Raw genomic sequence first — 22,498 nt, 5'->3', positions numbered from 1 at the left:
TGTGTGACAAACATTAGAAGGATAAACGAGGGAATATATACATGCATAAGCATCAGCATGTTTCTTTCCAATTATCAAAGCAGCATCATTAGAAAAGTTTCCATACTACTGGTTTTTAGTGTTGGTAAATACAAAATTGCAGAGGAAAGTTCAAACAAGAAGATCTACTACATGTAACCAGCATCCCGCTGAGACATTTTATCGAACACCAACCGCGCGTCCATTATTCTTCCACAAGCGCAATACATCCCCATCAAACCCGTCTTCACAAACGCGTCCAAGTCAAAACCCATTTTCTCTGCCAACCGATATATCTCCTTCTCCTCATTTAGCATCGACACCTTCCCTGCCGCCTTCAGCAGCAGCGGAAACCTAAACCTGTCCACACCCAACCCTTATCCTCTTATTTCCGCATAAGAAAAAAAAGAGAGGGTAATCTTGAGATTTGGCGCTACGAGACGAGCGCGCAAGAATTTGTTGGAGAGAGGAGGCGAGGGAGTGGGGAAATGAGAGAAGACGGAGAGAGCATAGTTGAGGCTGGACAGAGAGCAGGAGGTGAGGAGGAGGTTAAGAAGGAGTGAGTGGGAATGTGAGAGGTTGTAGCGGAGAATTAGGGCATGGACTTGCTTGAGGTGGGAGAGGGAGGTGGAGGAGGAGAGGGCGGTGAGGAGGGTCGTGTGTTTGGTGGTGGCAACTGCTGACATTTCAGTCTTGGGTTGGTGGTTTGGAACGAGTAGTGGAGGGAATGGCAGGTATGGAACGATGGAAGGTGTTTGGGCCTTTGGGCTTCTTAGAATGCCCCCAACCCAAGTTACGAAAAGAACCAGGCCCAAGTTACAAATGGATAAAGCCGAAAATGGATTCTTATTGGGTCAAGGCCCGGTACTCAGCCCAGTGATCCCAGATGACCCAACAAAACAAAAACAGTTGAACTGCCTTGGATTTTCAGACCCACAACTCCATTGCTCTTATCTAACTGATCCATTCGGATTATGGCAGCTTCAAGGCAATTATACTACTGAACTTGCATCCTGCATATTTTGCAGGGAACAAAAATTCATCCTGAGCACAAGAAGTCCTTCCTATGACATTCGCCAGGGATGTAACTTCATCACACACGACGCGGAAATAGACTAAAAAATTCACAGGTGATGATCACAGTTCGAAGAATGAAAACAGCTCCACGGGAAGATTTGATGAACATGACTGCAAACCCATCACTGGCAGGAATAAACTTCATTTCTCAATTTCCATACCAAAGTGTTCCCTCAAAATACGGTTAGGGGTCTTTCCAAATCCTTCAGCCACCTCTTCCATCTCCTTGAGTTTCACGATTTCTCTGTTTACCTGATCCAATCTGTTTGAGATGGCAGCATGTAAGCTACCAGGTTCAATGCGTGATGTTCGATGTGCTAGTGCTGACCTCTCTTTATCCAATTGCTGATATAGATTACGAAGATAATTCTTCTGAGCATGGAGCTGCTCCTCTGCAATTTTATACTCTAATTCCTGGGACTTACGCAGAGCTTGAAGAACCTCATCAATCTTATTTTCAAGCTTCAGAGACTCGTTCAGATAATCAGATGATTCTGTTACAACTTGCAGCGAGGTGGTTCTATCATCCACACAATCTTCGTCGTTTGTAGCTTCCAATGCGGCATTTCCTGTATCTAGTACGCCTGTACATGAACAGATGAAAAAATAAATACAAGTACCAGAGGCTGACACATCACACATGATTAACACCATTCAACAATAGGTCTGGGGATCCACCCTGATTTGCTATCAAGATAGAAAGTGCTTACAAGGGCAGCCACGGACTACGGTGTAATTACACTTACTGGTTACCATTTAACTACCAGGCCCAAAGAGCTTCATCCCACATAGGTTTCCCTAATTCTGAAACATTTTCTAGCACTGTGTGTACTAGATAACATGCAGCAAAGCTCAGTAACTTCCCAAAACCCGATAGATGTAAGCTGTTATACAATAAATAAGTATAAACCCATTTCAATAGAACAAAACAAAAGACAGTAGTCCCAAAACAAAAAGTGAGAGAGAGAGAGAGAGAGAGAGAGAACAAGTATTTCCCTTAGTGCACTGATGAAACTATATTTTCATGGGCAATGATTGATTTGACTGGAGGGAAAACTAGGCAGAGAAAAAATTACCTGTGGAAATAACTTGGGCACCATCTTCATCTTTAAAGATATCTTCAAGTGAAGAACCACATTTAAGCTGGCATAAATACAATCCAGTCATACTAATAAATTTTAGCACTCAAAAAGGAGAAGAAAAGGGCTTTTCGTAAAAACAAGGAAGTAATTATTCCTCTACCCAGAATGCATCAGCTTTACCTTAGCCATGGCCAATTCAATGCGGTTCAGTAACTCTCTTGTCCCAATTTTCTGAGATCCACGTAAAATGCACAAGCCAATGTTCAGAATTTTGTCAAGGTCATCCCGGGAATTGATGTCTTCCCAATTTTGCAAAACACCTTTTACATACGGAACTAGATCTGTCCTTGCATCACATCGCCGGCAATAGTATTCTGCATCCAAACCAATGCTTCCACCAACTGTTCCCGCCAAGTAAGATCGAAGAGCGCAATTAATGTGAGCAACATGTCCACATAAGTATCCCTCACCCACTATTGCTTGACATTTGACATAGCTGTAGTCCCTAAAATCTAAAGTTACAGTCTTGGAACAAAGAATACAACAACATTCACGGCAGAACCGAGGCTCAGCACAGCAAATATCACAAGGCATGACAGCCGAAGGTGATCCTTCTGCTGTTTCCATGAAACTGCTACACGTCTTATTCCCAGCCTTGCAACCTATGGTATCAGACTGGCAAACAGATTCAGAGTGTTCTGTGTCTGGAGGCAAAGGAACCAAACTACGCAACACTGACTTACCTATCAGAGATCGAGAACACTGAACAATGAAAATATGAAGGTAAACAGAAGATTCATGAAGTTATGAGAGGGGCGGGGAGTTTTGAGTTTTAAAACAGTAAACGGTGACATTGTTTATGCCATTATCAACGGTACTAATGCTTGTTGGGAGCATATAACAAACATATGGGCCAGTAATTTATACTTTTCCAAAACTAGAAATTTACTCATAGAAGTTGGGCGTTCGAAAATGATTTTGGAAAAAGAAACTGATTTAAAGGTAATTTCTTAGCTACAACACCAATATAGAGCATCCCACTTAGTTATTTCTACCTTCTACTTTTGGTATAATTAAAATAAAAAATTATCAACAAAAAATATAAGAAACAAGGAATCCAATGCATCCAAAAGAATAGTTTCATTTAATCTTTCTCCACTGCCCGAAACAAGTGTGGTCATCTATTCCTTCACTACCTTTCCAAATATCCAGCGAATGAGTAAAGAAATTCATTACAAAGGAAATCCTAGGACAATTTATAGATACAAGTAAGTTTGCATTTTGTTTAGGAAAATGTTTACTGCTTTCATTTTTTGATTTAGGGAATGGAAAAGAGTTCTTAGCAACCACCAAAGAGATCTTAATATGCAAGGCAGTGTTAAATAGATTGAGAGACTATAAGCAAACAATATTGTTATGACAAACCATTTGTTGATTGATTCTTTGAAGGGATCTTCCAGCTGAATGAAGCGAAAAATGCATCAATATCTGCATTAGGGAACGTTGCCTGGATGTAATGTTCAACCGAAAGCTTGCTTTTAAAACTTCGCTTCTTAGAATCTCTCGAACATAGACGACTTGGAAGATACAGATACCTATCCAAAAAGTGGCCTTGCAAGGCAACTCTTTTTCCCACTTTCCAACCCCAAATATCTCCCCGATTAGGCCAATCTACAGGAGCATATGGCAATCCTTCACCATAATCCTCAGGATCAACTGGCCTTAAAAAAAATTTATTTTCCTTCATCTCGCTCATATTGCTTTCATTGTCAGTCTCCATGGATTGGATTCTACTTCAGATTTAAAAAACCTCTGATGATGATGTGCTACACCCATTGTTGTTTGGACATCTTTTAAGTAATTAAGAATACAACAAAATACATAAATTAGAGGAATTTTTGAAAGCATTTTGAGGAATCATAAACCAATTGAATTATAAAGAGACAATTTACTGGAGATAAAATTTAAAGCATATAACAGTGCATAATTATTCAGAATATATGGCATGCAACTGGAATCATTAAAAATGAAATTCCTCTGAAAACAAAAGAGCACCAACAACGTGACAAAGGAGCCGGACAAGTTGATATTCTGTCCCCTCAGTCTTATATCCTTCAATTTAACAAAGATCAAGCCCCCCGTGAAACCATGGAGGAATCTTGTCTTGCAACTCTATAGTCTATAGTCTATACTGGAGAAAGAAAAAAAGAAAAAGAAAAAGAAAAACTTCAAATGCCTAAATAAGGTAGAAAAATAAATTAACCTTCCCGTTGAAAAAATAGAAAGTGAACACAAATCGTTTTCCAGATACAAGGAGATCGTCGAATGCAAGTTCTTCAATTTAAAATTAGCTAACATCAGTGTTTTTTCAGGTTCGAAATCATTTATTTGAACAGAATATGAATCACCTTAAAGAAGCAGACGGTGTTTTTCAAACTCACAAGCTCCGAGAAATCTTGACACACAGATTAGCCTGCAAAGAAGTCAACTTATGAGGAATCGACGATGCTGGAAACACAGAGAGAGCACCAGAAGAGAAGAATCAACAATTAACTGGCAACAGAGACAGAAGCCCTAGGCCCTGGCAAGAGAGAGAGGAGCTCCGAGCAACGTACAGTCGTTCACTGAATTATAAACAACTAGAACCACCGAGGTAGTGGAAATGACGATTATAACCCCAGAATCTTATTGCGGCGTTCTTGCCCGCCCCGGCCACCTGTAGCTTCCATGGACATATTTTAAACAGGTTTCTTACAATTGTTCACGCGCCAGGGATTCTCCGACAGTCCGACTGCGTGAAACTTGACACCCCAACCCAATTATTTTTTTAATAATAATTCCATCCTACTAATTTTATTTTTTTGAGAATTATTTTAAATTTTAGTAAATAAAATAAAATGCAAAAAAAATTATAAGTCCACCAAAGTTTAATTTCTTATTTCGAAAATTATAACTTTATTGATTATTTTGATTAGACCAACCGTTAATCAAGGGATATAGATTAGGGTATCTTCTCATAATTTTTGAGATTAGATTCATTAGCATCTAGACGAATGCCCTGCAATAAAAGTTATTGTAGTGGTCATCACAAATATCCAATCTGTTTATCAAATTCAAAAATTTATTTGGATATCTTATCATTAAATAAAATGGACGTATATGATTAAAATGAGAGAGAAATTGCAATGATTTCTAATGAAGGTTGAAGGGGGCTTAACCCCATTAATATCATACCACTGAGTCACTGACTGTAGCCTCGTGAAAAGCCCATCACAGTTCACAGATGACAGATCAAACCAAGAGTTGGGCTTTGTTTTTTACAGTACTGTAATAAAACTAGCCCAAAAAAGGTGGGCCCACAGTTTGCCAAGAATAATGGGCTCGGCCCGGAATAATGCGTATAAACGAATGGTATCAACGTCACTGTAAGCATCGACCCCAATCCACAATCACACACGAACACAAATGGCAATGGCGGTCCCAATATCTCTGAAACTCCCGGGGTTCGCTTCTTCCCCTACACGTTCAAAGACAATCACTGCATTTTCTTCTGTAAAATTCAAATCTCAATCTGTCAGTACCTTCTGTTTAGAACGAAAACACAGAGTTCTCGTCTGCAAGGCCGTTGAGGAGAGCCAAGAAGAGAGCGCGAGGCCAGAGGTCTTGACCGGAAAGAAGTCGCCGAAGAGTCAACCCGTTGAGTCGAGCGAGTTGGGAGAGGAGATCAAGAAGGCAATGAAAGAGAGGAAAGAGAAGGAAGGGGAAGGGGATTTGTGGAGCGGAGTAGCTGAGGAGATTAGGGAGATCGAGTGGCCGGCGTTTGGGAAGGTTATGGGGACCACGGGGGTTGTGTTGGGGATTATTGCGGGATCGAGTGTGGTCTTGCTCACTGTAAATGCTGTCTTGGCCGAGCTCTCCGATAGGGTTTTCGCTGGTAAGGGCGTTCAGGACTTCTTTGGCTAATGGATGCACCAAGCTTATCATCAAAGCAATGTCAGATTGTCATTTTCTTGTATCGTCAATGGCAGTTGAGAATTTCAATTAGCAAATACAGTGTTAGAATATCTATTATTTTCAGAAATCCAAGCTTACTCACATCAACGATATTGTCCGCTTTGAGTTCCAAGAACACTTTGAATTTACCGATTCCCGTAACAATATTGTCTCCGTAAATAGATTAGATCCACACAACTTTGTTCTTCCTGCGTCTTGCCACTTGATGGTACTTAGAGCTGAGGAGAAAGCCTCATTTAGTAGTAGGGCAAACCCACATTCCAGTTGGTACAAGAAAGAGTAAACATAAAATCACATCTAGCAATTTTAGCTTATAATCTGCTTCTGCTGCTAAACCAAACATCCAATTACAAGCCATACCATACGCAGAGCAGAATAGCAGATGGGAATTTAATCCAAGAGGCAAAAGAAATAAAGAACTCATCATTCAATTGAAGCTGCTGGACCTACAAGGACTCCTTGCGCGGAACCTTCTTTCCGGGCACCCTCACCTTTCACCTCATCATCGGACCTTGTAATCCTAATCTTGTATTTGGCCTCAAAATCAGTAATTTCCTTTTTCTTCCTCTGTAAGGCCTCATTGAGCCTGGTAATCACCTCCTCGATCCCCTCTTTGTTGCGCTGGACAGCAGGAAGCACTTCTTTGATGGTTCTCTCAACCAGGACTCCCCCAATCATCCGGTAGCACCGTCTGGAAGGATCAAGCGGCTGGATAGCATTGATGACCAATGAGTGCTCACTCACTTCCATCTCCAGTTCAGTGATCTTTGAGTATATTTGATTCATTTCAGATCTCATTGTGGTGTACATGTTTGCAACTACTTGCTCATTTATAGGCGCCTTGCCACCTTCAGCTCCGCTAGCCATGATTTCTGCAAATCACAACAAATGATTACAGATTCCTTTCCTCAATGGAAAAGATTACCCCAAGTAGTTCATCATGGCTGATAATCAACATATACAACCATAACTAATACAAGTCACTTAAACCAGGAAAATTTTTGTTACCAATTTAGAGGACATATTGCTAAGCAAACAAACTAACATTGTCCAAAAAAGAAAAGAGAGGGGGGATGGGGGGGGGGATAACATTGTCCAGAAGACAATTCAGAATATTTAGGCGTGGAGGCCACTACATTTTTTGAGCCCCTGAATTTATGTTTAATCAGAATGATTCACCACAACTCATACACCAGCTACTTGATCATCTATGTTGTACTACCAATCAGACAAACTATGGTGGATTTGTGACTATACACACTCGAGAAGTTTTTCACGATAAAATAATCTTATTGATGGTATTCTATAACATTGCAATAACTCACACACATATCAATCTCAATGTAGCTCAGCACCATCAAAGTTAATGATGACAAATAAAAATTGGTTTGAAGGAGGAAATACAGATATCAACCCTAAACTATATGGAAGATCTTGAGAAACAATTTTATTATTAAAACAGCATTTCACAATGCTAAATCAAATACACAATGCTTTTTTTAATTCACCTTAGAACGGGCATCACAAACACTTTACCACACAGCTGCAAGTGATCACTTTTAGCAGTCTCATGACTCCCATGAAGCAAATCAACATATTTCAAAAATCATATTAGTCACTGCATTGGCACCCACGATCGGTAAGATGCAGCTGTTTATGGCTACAAATCAAATACCTTCTAAATGTAAAAACACATGGCACATCTGCAGAAAATATATTTGTGCTAGAAACAAGGTCCATAGCCTTTGAAGGAAAGCGTCTCCTACGTTATAACTTAGCATCCTTCGAAAAAAGGTTCCGCGACTAAGTAAATTTAAACCACAAGTAATAACAGTATAAGCTAGAGCAAATAACAATCCATCATGATCAAAACAAAAAGACGTGCATCAGCATCTAAAAGCTACAGAAGATAATCAAACATAAATCAAAATAGCAACAAATCAGGCCAATCAAACAAGAAACTCAAAAAAATAGTACAATCCATAGAAGTATTGAACGCCAAAATCAATCATAAAAAGAAAGAACAGACGCCCGATCCCAAACCCGAAACTAGGCCTTCCATCTAACTGAACTCCAAATCAAGGACCGAATCCGAAAGAACCAAAGGAGTAATCTAAGTCCGCAAGCTACCGAGAGAGGATCAAATTGACTCGGAAAATAAGCAAGCAGAGTCTCTTCTTTACCTTCGAAGCCACAAGAAAGGCTCAATTTTGCTGTCTAGATTTGTTATCTTGCGTGTTATCAATCGAACCCTAGCAAGCAGATGTGAGACTTCGGTCCTGTGAGAGCTCGAGATTTCAATTTGGCAGAATTTTTTTTATTTTTTTTAATTGTATATAAAAGGACTAGATTTCGGTTTAAAACAAGAGCCCAGCCCATAATACAGGGCTGATTAAGCTGGCCGAGCGTGATGGCTTACAGCAAGCCCAACCCATTGACGATTCAAATTACTAGGAGGATACACCGGGCCAATTTCTGGGTTATCGGACTGGGTTTAATCCGACACAATGATTTTTTAAGAGGAGAGGAACCCGATCCAATAACCCTGTTAAGAATCATTGGATTACTGGGTAAACATTCATTAAGACATCCAAATGCCTGTTAACGCTGGACAGCAGTCGTGTACTAATCCTCCGACCAATTTGAACCCATGAAAAACGTTTATTATTAATTTCGAAATTTAACTTATTATATTCACACTACAGAGGTTTAGTCCCACCCACTCGAGCTGGGTGTTATAACACAACCCATCAATTCTGGACAATAAAGAAAAGTACCAGCAAACAACATAAAATCAACCAAGGTGAGAAATTGCTTCTTTTCTTTTAAGATAAAAATCCACATTCGTTGAAGGAAAAAGCTTCTACAGCAGTAGAGGAAGCAAACATGCAAAGCAAACTCAAGCACAGTAGCTGACAGAAAGATGAAATCCACAACAATGCCATACATATTGAATCAGCAGTCGAATTATAAAAGACTGCTGTTATTTGAATAACTCCCAACTTCAAGAAACCAAAACGACTTTCCAGCCATGTCCACTTGATTCAAACAAACTTTTGCAACCAAAACTCATTAAAACCATGACGGATTCAGGTCTCGAATGTCATGCTTTCTGCCTCCTTCCTCACCGACTCAAACAGCACAGATGAGAGATACCTCTCACCAAAGCTTGGAAAAATCACCTGCACAAGAGTCCATACATAAAAAAAGTAATCAATGAAAGAAGCCAGCTGTTAATGCAATTGGAAAGCATGAAACCTATCCACAATGGAATTGACAAGACACGGAATCGAGATCCATCTGAACTAAAGCCTTAATCCCAAATCGATTTAGCTAGAGTGTTTTTAACTCTTGGACACAGACAGAAGATGTAATATTGGCTTCGCCAGTAAAAGGGTGAAGCCAAACTCATGAAACAGCCTCATTCTCGTCCTTTTTCTACCGAGCAAAGAATGGATAATTTTAAACTGTCACTTGCTGCGGTGGGGTTGGTTGGGGGGAAAGGGAGGGGAACAATTTTGAGAGAGACGACTGCTTCCAGTTGTTCCTGGTGAAAGCAGGACCAAAGTGGGAGTGGAGCTCTCAACACCTTTGAAGCTCTCACTTCTAAGATATCCTTTACAAGTGTTCACTCCCATAGACACATAAACGTGGAATCTGGAAACATCGCATTCCAGGTTAATAAATATGGAATCCCAAACCAGAGGGATTCAGCCTATGATGATAATTAACCAGTTCTCCCCAATAAGATTAGTACCTAAGACTTCAGGAATCCTGTACTGAGGAAGTTAAATTGTAGAGCTTGAGATAAGTCAAAAAACATTACGAATCACTAATATGCTTTGCAGAATGCAAAAGAAAACTACAATCTGTAGATGATGATGAACTTACAACAATGAGTTTTCCAGCATTCTCCGGTCTCTTTGCAATCTCGATTGCTGCTGCTGTTGCAGCTCCAGATGATATTCCAACCTGCAGCAAAGATTCCCACAAATCTGAAGGTTAACGACAATGCATAGTGGATGCAGAACTATTCATTTGCATAGGATTTGATGTAGATTCTTTGAGATATCTAAAAAGACATCATAAATCGCAAGATGAAAGTTTCTGAAAGTTTGAGAAGCTACAAGCAATCCTTCTTTCAGTGCGAGAAGCTTTGCAGTTTCAATTGCTTCCTCACTTGATACCTGCAGCAGAATTGTAAGTCTGTCATTTTTCGACTGACAACATAAAATTCTGAAAAATCTACTAATATAACAAGGAGTAATGTCAAATAAAATTGTGAAAAATCTACTAATATGATAAAAAGCAATCTCAATCAATCTTACTTGAACAACTTCATCAATTATGGGGACTTCTAGAACACCTGGGATAAAACCAGCTCCAATTCCTTGGATCTTATGAGGGCCTAACATTCATAATTGCATAGATCATCAAGTTGGAGAAATTATCCATGAAATTCCTCTTGCATGATAATACAGTATCAAGTAAACAGATAAGCACATGCAATCTTGCTCCAAGCAGGCTAACAGAGTTAAGCATTTTCCATCGATTTTACAGGTTTGACCAACTCAGTAACTCACACATTATTATTATGGATTTTGAGTCCCATGTGCTTGAAGCATAGAAAGGCAAACACAAGTCTAATTATCCATGTTCCATGCTATTATCTAACAAACTCAACATAAAACTTAAGGGAAATACTCAAAAACTGAAGCTAGAATTATGATTTTAATTTCATGTCCCTTTCTCCATATGATATTACAGCTATATCTTAAAGCCAAGATTAAATTTTATTTTGTAAAGGGAATCAGAACAACCATATCCACTGAAAAAACCCAAAGGAAGTTCACTTAAGGTAGGCTTGTTGTGAAAATTCTACAGCCTTACTAGATAAGAATTAGATCTTCCAGTAATACATAACTTTTTGTTCCAATTACTGGTTCTGCAGGAACATGTATTCAGTATGCTGCAGCACCAGAAAATGAAAGGAGAAAATAATCACCAATGAGGAAAATTTACCAGGTTTTCCTCCAGATAGAACAGCACTTTCAACTGGTTCAACACCATAAAGCTGCAAAAAAAAAAAAGACGAACAATAGTAACAAAGGAAGAGAACTATCAAGGGAAAGAGGAAAGACACAAATTGTTAATATCAAGATAAGCTAAACTAAAATTTATCAAAAAAGAGTTCTAAGTAAATTGGGCTTCAGATTAATTTATGTTTGTAAAATAAAGTTACCTTTATGTTGGGGTTTTGTTCTTTAAGAAATCTACCAGCCCCTGTTATGGTCCCACCAGTCCCAATCCCAGAAACAAGGGCATCTATTTTCCCTCCTGAGCCTTTCCATATTTCAGGTCCAGTAGTTTCATAATGTATCTGCACCAACATGAGATACAAGTATACAACACGTTTACTTTTTCAACTACATATTCCACAAGTTAAGGCAAGACTGAGTTAGTACCTTCGGGTTGGCAGGGTTTTCAAACTGCTGTAGTATGTAAGCATTGGGAGTCTTTGCCAATATCTCCTCTGCCTTCTGAACTGCACCTTTCATGCCCTTAGTAGGATCCGTCAGAACCAACTCAGCTCCAAAGGCGAGGAGAATGATTCTTCTCTCAAGACTCATTGATGCAGGCATTGTAATGATAAGCCTGTAGCGTTTAGCTGCTGCCATGAATGCTAAACCTATGCCAGTATTTCCACTCGTAGGCTCAATAAGTACACTCTTCAATCACCATTTAAGAAATGTAGTCAGAACGAGCAAAATTCAAATGCTTATGGTACTGCAAAATACCATAGTATTATATTCTCTTTTACGTGATGCTAAATTCAAAACCTTCAATTATCCAGAACAAAATGTCAAACAAAGAGATGATATTTGTTACATACAGATATCAATACCATATAACTTGGTGCCTAACATCATTGTGTTAGCGTTTTAATAAAATAAAAGTAACTAACCTGGCCTGGAGTGATAAGGCCTTTAGCCTCTGCATCAGCAATCATACTATAACCAATCCTGCATGTTAGGATGCAACAGTTAAGACCCAATACAAGTTTGACTTCAAACAATAGTTCAAGCAAAATACTCAGCATTTCCCAGAATATTGATAGCTCCAACTCCCCAGCAACAATGGGCCTAATCGCAACATATTTTTAAGATAGTAATCACATAAATGCATCAAGAGAATATAAAGCAATACCTGTCCTTGACACTAGAGCAAGGCTCCATCATCTCAAGCTTAGCAGCAATACGGGCAACACAACCATCAACAATATTGTTGAGATATACTAACGGAGTATTTCCAATTAACTGTATCCAAATTCCAAAGAAATGAATAGAGGATATAGTAAGCAAACAACATTATCAGTAGCAAGAAAGAATTTATCAATCACCAACCAATAGTGCACTTTACCTCCGTAACATCTTTGGCAATTTCACACTTCTCAAATGCCATTTTTTCAGATTACTGCAATGCAAACAAAATCATAATCACTTTACCAAATTATCTGAGACAGAAAATTTTGAACTTTCAACAACTGGGATTAATGGAATAGACCAAATGAATATCTCAAACAATGACATTATAAACCTGCCTATCTGGAAGAAAAAAAAAGGAGTAGGTTTTAAGCTTTCAGAAATGAACGGAAGAACAATAAGATGAAAAACGCTTCACTCCATCCACTTGATAGGAATACTATGCAGAAATAGCACACAAAAGGTACCAGTTTTTACTACAGTTATCGACAACCAAGACAATATACGTGGCCTATGAAATCTGGATTCACGAAGCTTATGTCACTGAATTTTCTTGGCAACCAAACAGAGATCATAATCTCACAGCTTCAGAAAACCCATACGAGCACAAATCTTTTCAACAAATTCGAGAAACCCGTTACAGATGCACAATAACGAAATCACAGATTCAGAAAACCCACACAAGCACAAATCTTTTCGACAAATTTGACAAACCCACAACAGATGCACAATAACAAAATCACAAGGAGCAAGACTGACCCTTGGAAATGTTAAGGAATGACCTCCTTACCTCCTTGACGCTGACGGCCTTTGTTGAAAACCCCCAGTACTATACTCAATTGAGGATTAAATGGGGAGTCCTTTGTGAATATAACCTGATTCGAGGCAAAATTAACGATAGAGTCAACGGGGTTGCGTTGATGTGTTTCCAACGTTTTATGTCCTTTACTATACTGATGTTTCCGCCACAGAACAAGAACAAGAAATAGAAATATTTTTGCCTTTTGTGAATAAGGATAAGAATGGTAGGGTTTTTTTTTTTTAATAAAATGACCAAAAAATTAATTTATGATAAAAATCCTTTTTTGGTAACGGAGAACAAGAAGTTTACTCTTTAAATAGCTTATCATAATTCAAAATCATCTCTATATGTATGTATCAATTTTAGTACCCTTTTAACGCAAGAATGCCATAGGCTCTCCCAATAATTTGATTAAATTATATTTTCTTGCCCACCCTAATCCCAACAATACCATAATCTCTACAAACAAATTTCAAATTCCCCAACAAGAAAGAAATCTTATCCTGTCAGAACCCCACAAATATTCTCCACAGACTCCTCCCATTCCCTTATCCCAAAAGGGCAAAAACATGGCAACCCTTCACCTCACTCGATGTCCTTCATTCACTCTCAGTCTCACCAAACAAAAACGCCCCAGCAAGCTCCTTGCCTTGCAACTCAACCCTCGTAGATTCTTGTCAACAATGGTGAGGTCATACAAAGTTGTGATTAAACATGAAGGTCAAACCACAGAGCTGGAAGTTGAGCCTGATCCCTGATGAGAACATACTAGCCAAGGCATTCGACAGTGGTTTGTCTGTGCCCCATGACTGCAAGCTTGGTGTGTGCATGACTTGTCCTGCAAAGCTAGTGAGTGGCACGGTTGACCAGAGTGAAGGTATGCTCAGTGATATGCTGTAGAGAGTGGCTATGCACTGCTTTGTGTTTCTTATCCGCGGTCTGATTGCCACATCAAGACCATTCCTGAGGAGGAGCTGCTGTCTCTACAACTGGCAACTGCCAATGACTGAACCATGGGTTTGCTTGTTTTGGTTTTTGGGTATTTTTTTACATGCTTGTATTGTCACTGGAATGTTCACAATGCAGCAGATATGATGCTTATAGTACGCGGTGAGGTATAAAAGGCAATATAATCTTGGCTTGGAGATGAAACCCAGAGGATGCAAAATTATGTCAGGAGTGATATAAATGACAGAATGGACAAAGAAAATAACATAAATAGCGGTATCGTAGATCTTCCAGTGAATAATACCATAAAGAGTTGCACAAAGGGGTTTTATTGCATTAATACACTACAGAGGTTTTCTGCAATAAACATTTAAGACAGAAACTGTTCTACCCAACATACAATAAGAACCAAACATGTCTAGTGAAAACTGTGAACCAAGTTATTTCTCTCATTCACATAGAAATTGTCCACAATATGGGAGAGAACGCACAAAGACTGATTCTAAAAGACCAGAGGAAGAAGAGATCATATTTGTATAGCACCTATGCGTATCAATTCTTCGATTTGGACATAAGACAAATTCCTGTCGATTGTAGTAGCTATCTCGGTAAAAGATGAATCTGCAGCTTTGATTTCCAGGCAAGTGATGCATCAGAAGACCTTCAGCTCTTCAAACTGATGCATGGATTTCCTAAAAACAGCTGAACCCTGCTTGATGATTGTTGATCAAACAGCCATATTAGCAACAATACTGCTTAGCAACAGAAGGAAGACTGGTCTTCTTAAATTTTCTCTGCTTTAGCTTCACTTTCAAATTAATTCCACCATCAATAATTGCCTGGAGCACAATCTGAAGCTTGCCCTCAAGTTTCTCTCCTTTTCTTGGTGTGTAAACCACGTCATGAATATCATCCTCCAATGCTCTTTGAGCTAGAATCCCTCCCACAGCAGCACAAGCACTTGCATTCCTAGTAGAATCCAGGTCAAATTTCATATCCTTTGATATTGAATGTGCCACAGCAACAACTTTACTAGTAACCCGATGAATAATGCAGGCACGCACAGAGGCTTTTGATATGTAAATGTCCAAGCAAAATGGCTCATGGTAAGGACCCGTAAGCTGATTGAATGTGGGCGTCCTGACTCTCTTTTTCTCAGCACATGAACTATCAATTTCACCAATCAAAGAATAAACACTTTTGTCCTTTGCAACTTCAGGAAGCCTTTCAACTTTTAAGGGAGAATCACGAATTGGCTTATCCTTCTGATCATCTTTTCTCTTTGACATCTCTTTGTTTTCACTTGCCTTAGGAGCATCCTTATTCCAAGATTTCCTCCTGTGGAAATCAAAACTATACTCTTCAAACTCTTTGGAGCCTCTGTCAAGTTTATAAAAAAGATTACCTCGAATTCTCATGTTATCAATTTCATCTAAATCTGTGTCACCCTCAAAAGATGTCAAGTTAGCGTCAACCCTTCCATCCTCCCCTTCTTCCATAACAGTTTTCATTTGCATTTCTTCACCCAATCCTCGCCATGCGTGCGCCAAGCCTGAGGAAATCTGCCAAGCAGCTTGGTCTACGAGCTCGATATTATAGCCACCCGAACTAGGCATTTGATCAGACAATAAAGGAGAAAGATGGAATCTACTAGAGTAACTTGGCTGTGTACTTGCTATGTTATCCACCGGCACGGGTTGAATATTTAAATCTTCCTTATCAAGAGCATTCGAGGAGGGCCTCGAACACAAACCGCGTATCTTTGAGAGGACACCACGGTTTGCAAAAGATGCAAGTTTTGTGGATCTCTTCAGCAACATTAAGGCCATTTGATCAGTGTTTTTGCAGGAAGTTTGTTTCGTCAAAGAGCTACAAAGGGATGAATTTCACAAGGAATGTAGAAGAAAAACGAAAGACGATGTTGGATTCAATTGAAACTGGCATTCTGCAGAGAGGTTTCATTGGGGCAAATCATCAAACAACTCGTAGGCCACAAGTTCAAATTGTTTCCAGCGGACCAAATCTGACCCAGGAAATAAAAAATAGTTGCAAACATTAGCAAATCACTCCATTGTAGACTACTTGAGTGCTTTTGTCTCTACTATTTGTTCCAAATCCGATAGACGCAACTGCGTCACCGTTGATTCTTCATAAGATGGCTCGTCCGTGGAACATGAACATGACCACCGGACTAATTAGATGTAGTTTGACGTCGAAGGCAGGCATGGGCCGGGTCCCGTTCCTTGCCATCCCATTCGTAGTGGGCCGACGTTGGGTTTATAGACGCAAAAAAAAACCTTCAAACTTTTTCTCAATTTTTATTGGGACTTTTGGAGGCCGGTACACCAGATTATACTTAATTGTAAAAAAGTACAGTCACTAAAACATCCTTTTAAAAAAGTACACTGGGATCATCTTTTACCAAAATAACCTCAAATTTGATTTTCTCTCTCCACGAATTGTGATACAATAGTGATACTTTTAAATAGAAGATCAAATTTAGTGTTCAATTTATATCTTTTGCTTATAAAATGATGATATAAATGTTAGAATGTAAATTTGATTGCATTACATGTCTTTCTAGTTCAATTATGTCATTTTAGTGGATTTTTGGTGTTGGTGATACTATAGTGATACATCTCTGCAGCTGTAAATGTTTTTCCAAAACGAGCAAGAGATGTACAAACCAAGAAAAGAAAACCAAGAAAGGAAAAGTGATTAGGAAGAAGAAGTATGCATATTGGTTCAATTACATCATTTTAATGAATTTTTGGTGTTGGTGATACTATAGTGATACATCTCTGCACTTGTAAATGTTTTTCCAAAACGAATAAGAGAGGTAACCAAGAAAAGAAAATCAAGAAAGGAAAAGTAATTAGGAAGATAAAGTATGCATACTAGTTTCATTGTATCATTTTAGTGATTTTTTGGTGTTGGTGATACTATGGTGATACTATAGTGATACATCTCTGCAAAAAACGAACCAGAGTTCAGATCTGCAAAAAAACAAAGCACAACCCAGATTGAACAACGAAGCATCGTCCAGATCTGTCAAAAACAAGGCAGAGCAACTCGACGCAGTCCAGATTGAGCAACGACGAAGAAGGCGATGAAGAGATGAGAAACTCGACCAAAAACGGAGAAGAAGGCAACGAAGAACAAATTCAGATCGAGAACAAGAAGAAGAAGAAGAAGAAGAAGAAGAAGAGAAAGAAGGAGATAACTTTTAGTAGAGAAGAAGGAGAGAAATAGAGGAAGTTGGATAGTTGGAGGGAGAAGAAGAAGAAGAAGGAGGAGGAGGGTATTGTAGGTATAAACTAAAAAATATCTTAAGTCAGATGACCAAATTACCCTTAAATTGTACTTTTTTACAATTTTAAAAATGTTCATGACCTTTTTACAATTAAGTTGTCTAAAGTGCTTTTATTGCCAATTGTCCGATTTTTATTTCCTGGAGTTAATATGCTATATTTACTGATTTTCCATTTGAATTTCAAAATTGATAGGTGATAGCAAAATATTTTTTTAGGTAACTTTGATTTTCATTATAACGGATGTTGCCTATATAATAACTCGCCCACCTCCTCGCCCTTATGCCTCACCTCCGCTCAGGATTAAAGGGGTGGGATGAGATGGGATAGGATTTGGAACGGATGTGGTGGAACAGTCCCGCGTACACATCCTGAAATGCAGTCCATCTTGTGACCCTCGTCAGGTGATTGGTGAAACTTATAAAATAGAATTGCATCAAAAGAACAAACAGCAAGAAAGTCTTTACTAAAACTAATTCCACAACAAGGGATGATACTTCTTAACATTGTTACAGTTCCATCATATGATCACTTTCCACAGTCACCTACAACTAAAGTTTCATCAACATTAGAAAAGCAACTTCTTACCATGGCAAAGCAAGAAGTAGGACAGTAGTGATAAGTCACACACACAAGTTGCTACCATTAAAACAATTAGTGATTACAATCAAAGCACGTAGAAAGCAAACGAGACTGGGGGGTCATCATATCAGTAGTTACCATCTTGGAAAAGTAGTCAAGTCTACCGGTAGTAAGCTTGCTGATAAGCTGGTGCCAAACCATTTCCATAGCCCCCGTATGCAGGGTAACCAATGGGAGCAGCAGCATATGGTGGAGGTACTGCTTCCGGTGAGTAAGCATAAGGATTGGATGGAGGGCTTCTGTTGCCATAAATGGCAGGTGGGGAAGGATATGTTGGGATCCCAACATGGTATTGAGTGTGGGAGGGAGACCTGACAAAAGCTGGAGGAGCTGGAAATGATGAAACATATGCATTTGTCAAACGACCAGCCTTAGCTGGAGGCATTGGGCCACCATTGCTGGCTCGTGTTCGTTTGTTGGCAGGCACTGCAGCAGGCCTTTTCTTCTCAGTCTTGGTCTTCTCTAGCTGTTCAAGTCGTTTCTTGAGATTTTCTACAGGGAACTCAGCTTCAAGTTTGTATTCCTCAATGCACTTGATGACTGTCTGGAGTGCTGACTGCTCTTTGCGTGCAGCAAGGTGCTGAAAAAAAATGATAAACCAAAGTAACAATCAATCAAAACTAAAGAAATAGTCACCGAGGATACGACAGAAATTAGAAGTACCCATGGACAGTGTCTTCATCTTCCAGTTAGTTACTCAACAAGAGCTAGATGCAATGGAAACTGCAGTTACCTCAATGGAATTCTATTTGATGTTAATAATATGCATTATGCAGTGATGAACATTATATGTGCAGTAAACTACAGCTAACTTTGATTAAGATTGAGGCTGTAAAAAGAACAAATGGCTTTTATGTTTCTTCTCTCCACTGAACCACTGAATGTGCAAATGCACATAAATATTACCTCCGCACCAGAGCCCACGCACAATTGCACAGACGACAACTCATCTTGATTTGTTTTTCCATTTTTCTGGGAATTATAACGAATAGACATGTAATATAGCCCTAGCAAAAAAAACCTACGGTTGAACTTCTGAATAGAATAGCTCAATGATCTTAGCAACACCAAGCAGATACGATTCAGACAAAGCAAGATAATACTGCAACTATAATGAATACATCCATGGGATATATAAATCTAGTCAAGAGAGAGGTCCAGCTCCATAACACATACTGTAACTAAGGAGTTAAACAGCATTAATAAAAAATTCTGCCAAAACAAATTGAGTAATGTACCGCAGCTCGGTTGGTGTTGTTGGGGTCCTCAATAATAGAGGCAGCAGCTTTCTTCGCATCTCTCAAATAGGCTTTCAGTAGGGGAACAGGGGGGAACTTATCCACAAGGCCAAATTCATGAGTGAAATGCACTGCATCTAGCTGCTGTCCCCTGCTGATTAATTCTTGAATCATTTCTGCAATTAAGAGTGGCTCAAAAGTGTTAAATAGCTCAAAGTCTTTGGTTACATATTTAACAATTTAAAACAAAATATTCATCAACTCTACGAGAAACAATTTGCCCTCACTCCTGATGGTAATACTAACTATACCACCTCTCTTCCCTCTGCTGCTCAATATTTGACGGCTATTTGCTACAATGCTACAGCTTTACAGAAAATATCTTTCTAATAACCAACTCTCTTCCCTCTGCAGCTTAATCTTTGTTGCCTACTTGCTACTATGCTACAGCTTTACAAACTCACGATGCTACAGCTTTACAGAAACATCCTTCTAATAACCAACTCTCTTCACCATGCTGCTTAATATTTGTTGCCTTCTTGCTACTATGCTACAGCTTTACAAGCTCAGGGGACTAGGCACCCCACATTAAAGGTGTTAAATGAGATCATTCAACTCCTACGCTAAAGGTTTTTAAAGATATTTACGTCCATCTAATAGAGTAAAGTATACTTTAAAAAATAGGCAATTTCCGGGGCCAATTAGCAATCTTGAAAGAACTGCATATAAAATTAGCTCAATGAGAGTGGTTCAGTAAATATACCAGGCATCTTGTCACCCAAACCGAGGGAGATTGCAAGCCTGGGCATCTGCTTGCGCCAGGCAGACCCAACCACAAGCTTTCTGTACAAATCCAGATCCTCACTCTTCACAATACCAAAAGTAACCAAATGTTGCAAGAAAGTATGCACATCAGGCGTCTTCACGTTCTCTATTCCGCCACGCTCCTCCAAGCTGGCCTTCCATGCATCAGCAATCTTCTTGGCCCTTTCCTTGACACTGGGAGTCACCAGCAACCTAGACTTCCCAATCAAAGGGTCCACCATCACCGGAATCAGGCTCTCCAGCACAACCACACACGCCCACCCCAAGTCGTTTCCATTGTCGCTGCTCTTCTTCGCCCTCCTATCCACTGGAAACACCTCAGACATGGCTTCCAGAACAAACCTAGGAGGATCCACACACTCTGCTAATGCAACCGGAACTTGGCTTCTCAGCGTGTCGAGCTCTTTCTTTTTAGTGATCAGAAACTTCCAGAATCCTTTCGAGTCCATTTTCAAGCAGAAATCTTTCAGCACCATCATCATGCCGTCCCCATCATCAACCTCACCATCCGGATTAAACGAATCTTGATCAGTTCCTAGGGATTTGAGGGCATCCTCTTTGTGCTCATCAACACGGTCGAGTACAATTTCGACACTGCCATCAATGGTGACCTCGCGCTTCTTGAGATAGTCAAGAGATGCCTTTGTCTCGCAATCAAGAGTTCGAATTTTACGCCTCAAGGCTTCCGACTTCTTCTGCAGATTCTGTTCCAAGGAGGTGAAGTGATCCGAGAGCTCCTTCCAAAGAAGAGTACAGCTAGTCATGAGCGAAGTCTGCCTCTGAAATTCGTCAAAGCTCGGCCGAGTCAACTCAGTTAACTCCCCAGGATCGGGGATCGACCCCATCGTCGGTGATTTGCAGCAGTCGTACGATGATTCAGTGGCAAATATCGACAAGCAAAGAATTGTAGAAACAAAGAAGAAAGAGTAGTGAAATGGAAACCCTAGAACCGGAAAGAGAGGAGTAGATAAAAAGCGAGGACAAGACAGAACAGACGATGCTGATGTGGACGACCATTAAAGCGCCACGTGCTGTGGCGACTATGAAAAGTAGAGAAGGAGAATTCTACGATGCGCCGGGGGTGCCAACAAGAACGTTGAACCGGAAAAACTAACATCGAAGCGCGACATACCGGAATTATACCGCTCAAGTTAAAAACAGTGGTTTTAATATCGTACCGGAATTATACGGATCGAGAGATTGGAATGCGATATTAAAATATTGCAGATAATAGAAGTAACAAAAATTATGTTTTTGTATAGTTAAAACATACGATTTTCCTACTTAAGTATCTAAGTTCAATTCTCAATAATTTTTTAGTTCATAAAACAAATTTCACGGATAGAAAGATTGAAAGAATTTTATAATCATGATTATTATAAATAAAATATTAGATTCTTATGAAAATCATTATTAAAAAATAAAAATATTTTTGAAAACTCCTATTGGACATTTGGGATATTAGTTAAGTTTTTAATTTATTTATCTATAAATTAAAAGGTTCACTTTATTTTAAAAAAAACTTATAATTTTGTTTAAAAAAATACGTGTAAAATAGTTTTAACACCGATTCAATACCAATAAAATCGATTAGTTCAATCGGTTTTTGACATGCACGAAACAATATGATATTTAAGATTGATTCATACGGTATTTAAAACATTGGTAAAATGTCGTGTGGGTGACGTAAGACAATGGCTCATGGGGGAATATTTGGAGTGGGGTACTTTCCCGGAAACCGAAGGCAGATTAATGAAAAAGCAGAGGAGGGAAGGGAGAGGTGAAAGAAATGAAGAGGGCGAATGGGGTTGGGTGTGGATGTGGGGCAGCCTCACTGACCACCACATGGGTGGATTCTGATAAAGTAAAGACAATGTTTCGACTAAAACAAAAGAGATAACACCAACTCTGTTCAAATCTACAGTATATGAGTGTAGTGCGTGGACAGTGTGTGTCAGCATGTTGAAATCCAAGGCACAGAATGAATCAGGCATGCGCATCACTATTTCTTCTCTCTTCTCACAGTATTTGTAATTTAAAGCTATGAATATGGGAATGAATGGGAGCTGGCTCCTAACTGGCCGTCTATCATCAGCATTCAAGTGCATTCTCCATGTAAAGAATCTAACCCAAGGTTGAGAGTTCGATACTACTGTAATTATTTTCAAGTGATTTACGTTAAATATCGACCCCCGATCAAGTAAACCCGCATACCTAGTCCGGCCAAATTTAGGCTTAGTGGGCGGTCTAAAAAGAGGGGACTAGGGAAGTAAGTGTT

General features: G+C 39.3%; 6 protein-coding genes and 1 pseudogene across 10 annotated transcripts; 2 read left to right on the top strand and 5 right to left on the bottom strand.

Annotated features, from left to right (window-relative positions):
- Positions 1 to 42: 42 nt before the first annotated feature.
- LOC120013022 (protein OBERON 1-like) lies at positions 43 to 4,959 on the bottom strand. 2 transcript variants are annotated; one of them, XM_038864627.1, is made up of 6 exons: positions 4,732 to 4,959; positions 4,586 to 4,650; positions 3,603 to 4,027; positions 2,358 to 2,920; positions 2,172 to 2,238; positions 43 to 1,679 (listed from the first exon to the last, which is right to left on the bottom strand). In XM_038864627.1, the coding sequence occupies exons 3-6, from the start codon at positions 3,955 to 3,957 to the stop codon at positions 1,237 to 1,239; spliced, it is 1,428 nt and encodes a 475-aa protein (XP_038720555.1). In that variant the 5' UTR covers positions 3,958 to 4,027; positions 4,586 to 4,650; positions 4,732 to 4,959; the 3' UTR covers positions 43 to 1,236. The 2 variants fall into 2 exon arrangements, with proteins under 2 accessions (XP_038720555.1, XP_038720556.1); XM_038864628.1 differs by having other exon boundaries at positions 4,793 to 4,958.
- A 415-nt stretch (positions 4,960 to 5,374) lies between these two features.
- LOC120012070 (preprotein translocase subunit SECE1) lies at positions 5,375 to 6,406 on the top strand. Of its 2 annotated transcripts, XR_005471209.1 has the most exons (2): positions 5,375 to 6,193; positions 6,274 to 6,406. XR_005471209.1 is itself a non-coding variant. In XM_038863316.1 (1 exon), exon 1 carries the CDS (start codon positions 5,643 to 5,645, stop codon positions 6,138 to 6,140), a length of 498 nt encoding a protein of 165 aa, XP_038719244.1. In that variant the 5' UTR covers positions 5,376 to 5,642; the 3' UTR covers positions 6,141 to 6,258. The 2 variants fall into 2 exon arrangements, 1 of the variants encoding a protein (XP_038719244.1); XM_038863316.1 differs by lacking the exon at positions 6,274 to 6,406 and having other exon boundaries at positions 5,376 to 6,258.
- LOC120012071 (probable prefoldin subunit 2) lies at positions 6,404 to 8,507 on the bottom strand. Its single transcript, XM_038863318.1, has 2 exons — positions 8,375 to 8,507; positions 6,404 to 7,063 (listed from the first exon to the last, which is right to left on the bottom strand). The coding sequence occupies exon 2, from the start codon at positions 7,056 to 7,058 to the stop codon at positions 6,615 to 6,617; it is 444 nt and encodes a 147-aa protein (XP_038719246.1). The 5' UTR covers positions 7,059 to 7,063; positions 8,375 to 8,507; the 3' UTR covers positions 6,404 to 6,614.
- A 478-nt stretch (positions 8,508 to 8,985) lies between these two features.
- On the bottom strand, positions 8,986 to 13,420 carry LOC120012069 (cysteine synthase-like). Of its 3 annotated transcripts, none has more exons than XM_038863313.1 (11): positions 13,245 to 13,420; positions 12,612 to 12,665; positions 12,399 to 12,508; positions 12,157 to 12,214; positions 11,657 to 11,920; positions 11,434 to 11,571; positions 11,214 to 11,265; positions 10,520 to 10,599; positions 10,319 to 10,378; positions 10,083 to 10,163; positions 8,986 to 9,373 (listed from the first exon to the last, which is right to left on the bottom strand). In XM_038863313.1, exons 2-11 carry the CDS (start codon positions 12,651 to 12,653, stop codon positions 9,281 to 9,283), a joined length of 978 nt encoding a protein of 325 aa, XP_038719241.1. In that variant the 5' UTR covers positions 12,654 to 12,665; positions 13,245 to 13,420; the 3' UTR covers positions 8,986 to 9,280. The 3 variants fall into 3 exon arrangements, with proteins under 3 accessions (XP_038719241.1, XP_038719242.1, XP_038719243.1); XM_038863314.1 differs by having other exon boundaries at positions 13,214 to 13,404; XM_038863315.1 differs by having other exon boundaries at positions 13,237 to 13,404.
- A 160-nt stretch (positions 13,421 to 13,580) lies between these two features.
- On the top strand, positions 13,581 to 14,430 carry LOC120012072 (annotated as a pseudogene).
- Positions 14,431 to 14,517: 87 nt separating this feature from the next.
- Positions 14,518 to 16,460, bottom strand: LOC120012067. The gene has a single exon (XM_038863312.1). It carries the CDS (start codon positions 16,031 to 16,033, stop codon positions 14,945 to 14,947), a length of 1,089 nt encoding a protein of 362 aa, XP_038719240.1. The 5' UTR covers positions 16,034 to 16,460; the 3' UTR covers positions 14,518 to 14,944.
- A 1,493-nt stretch (positions 16,461 to 17,953) lies between these two features.
- Positions 17,954 to 21,184, bottom strand: LOC120013177 (FRIGIDA-like protein 4a). Its single transcript, XM_038864906.1, has 3 exons — positions 20,159 to 21,184; positions 19,396 to 19,571; positions 17,954 to 18,737 (listed from the first exon to the last, which is right to left on the bottom strand). Exons 1-3 carry the CDS (start codon positions 21,063 to 21,065, stop codon positions 18,258 to 18,260), a joined length of 1,563 nt encoding a protein of 520 aa, XP_038720834.1. The 5' UTR covers positions 21,066 to 21,184; the 3' UTR covers positions 17,954 to 18,257.
- Between the last annotated feature and the right edge of the window lie 1,314 nt (positions 21,185 to 22,498).

This window comes from Tripterygium wilfordii, chromosome 13 (assembly GCF_013401445.1).
Source record: "Tripterygium wilfordii isolate XIE 37 chromosome 13, ASM1340144v1, whole genome shotgun sequence".
Classification (NCBI taxonomy): Eukaryota; Viridiplantae; Streptophyta; class Magnoliopsida; order Celastrales; family Celastraceae; genus Tripterygium; species Tripterygium wilfordii.
Note: the sequence above shows the minus strand (reverse complement) of the source record. Positions and strands in the feature narration are given on the sequence as shown.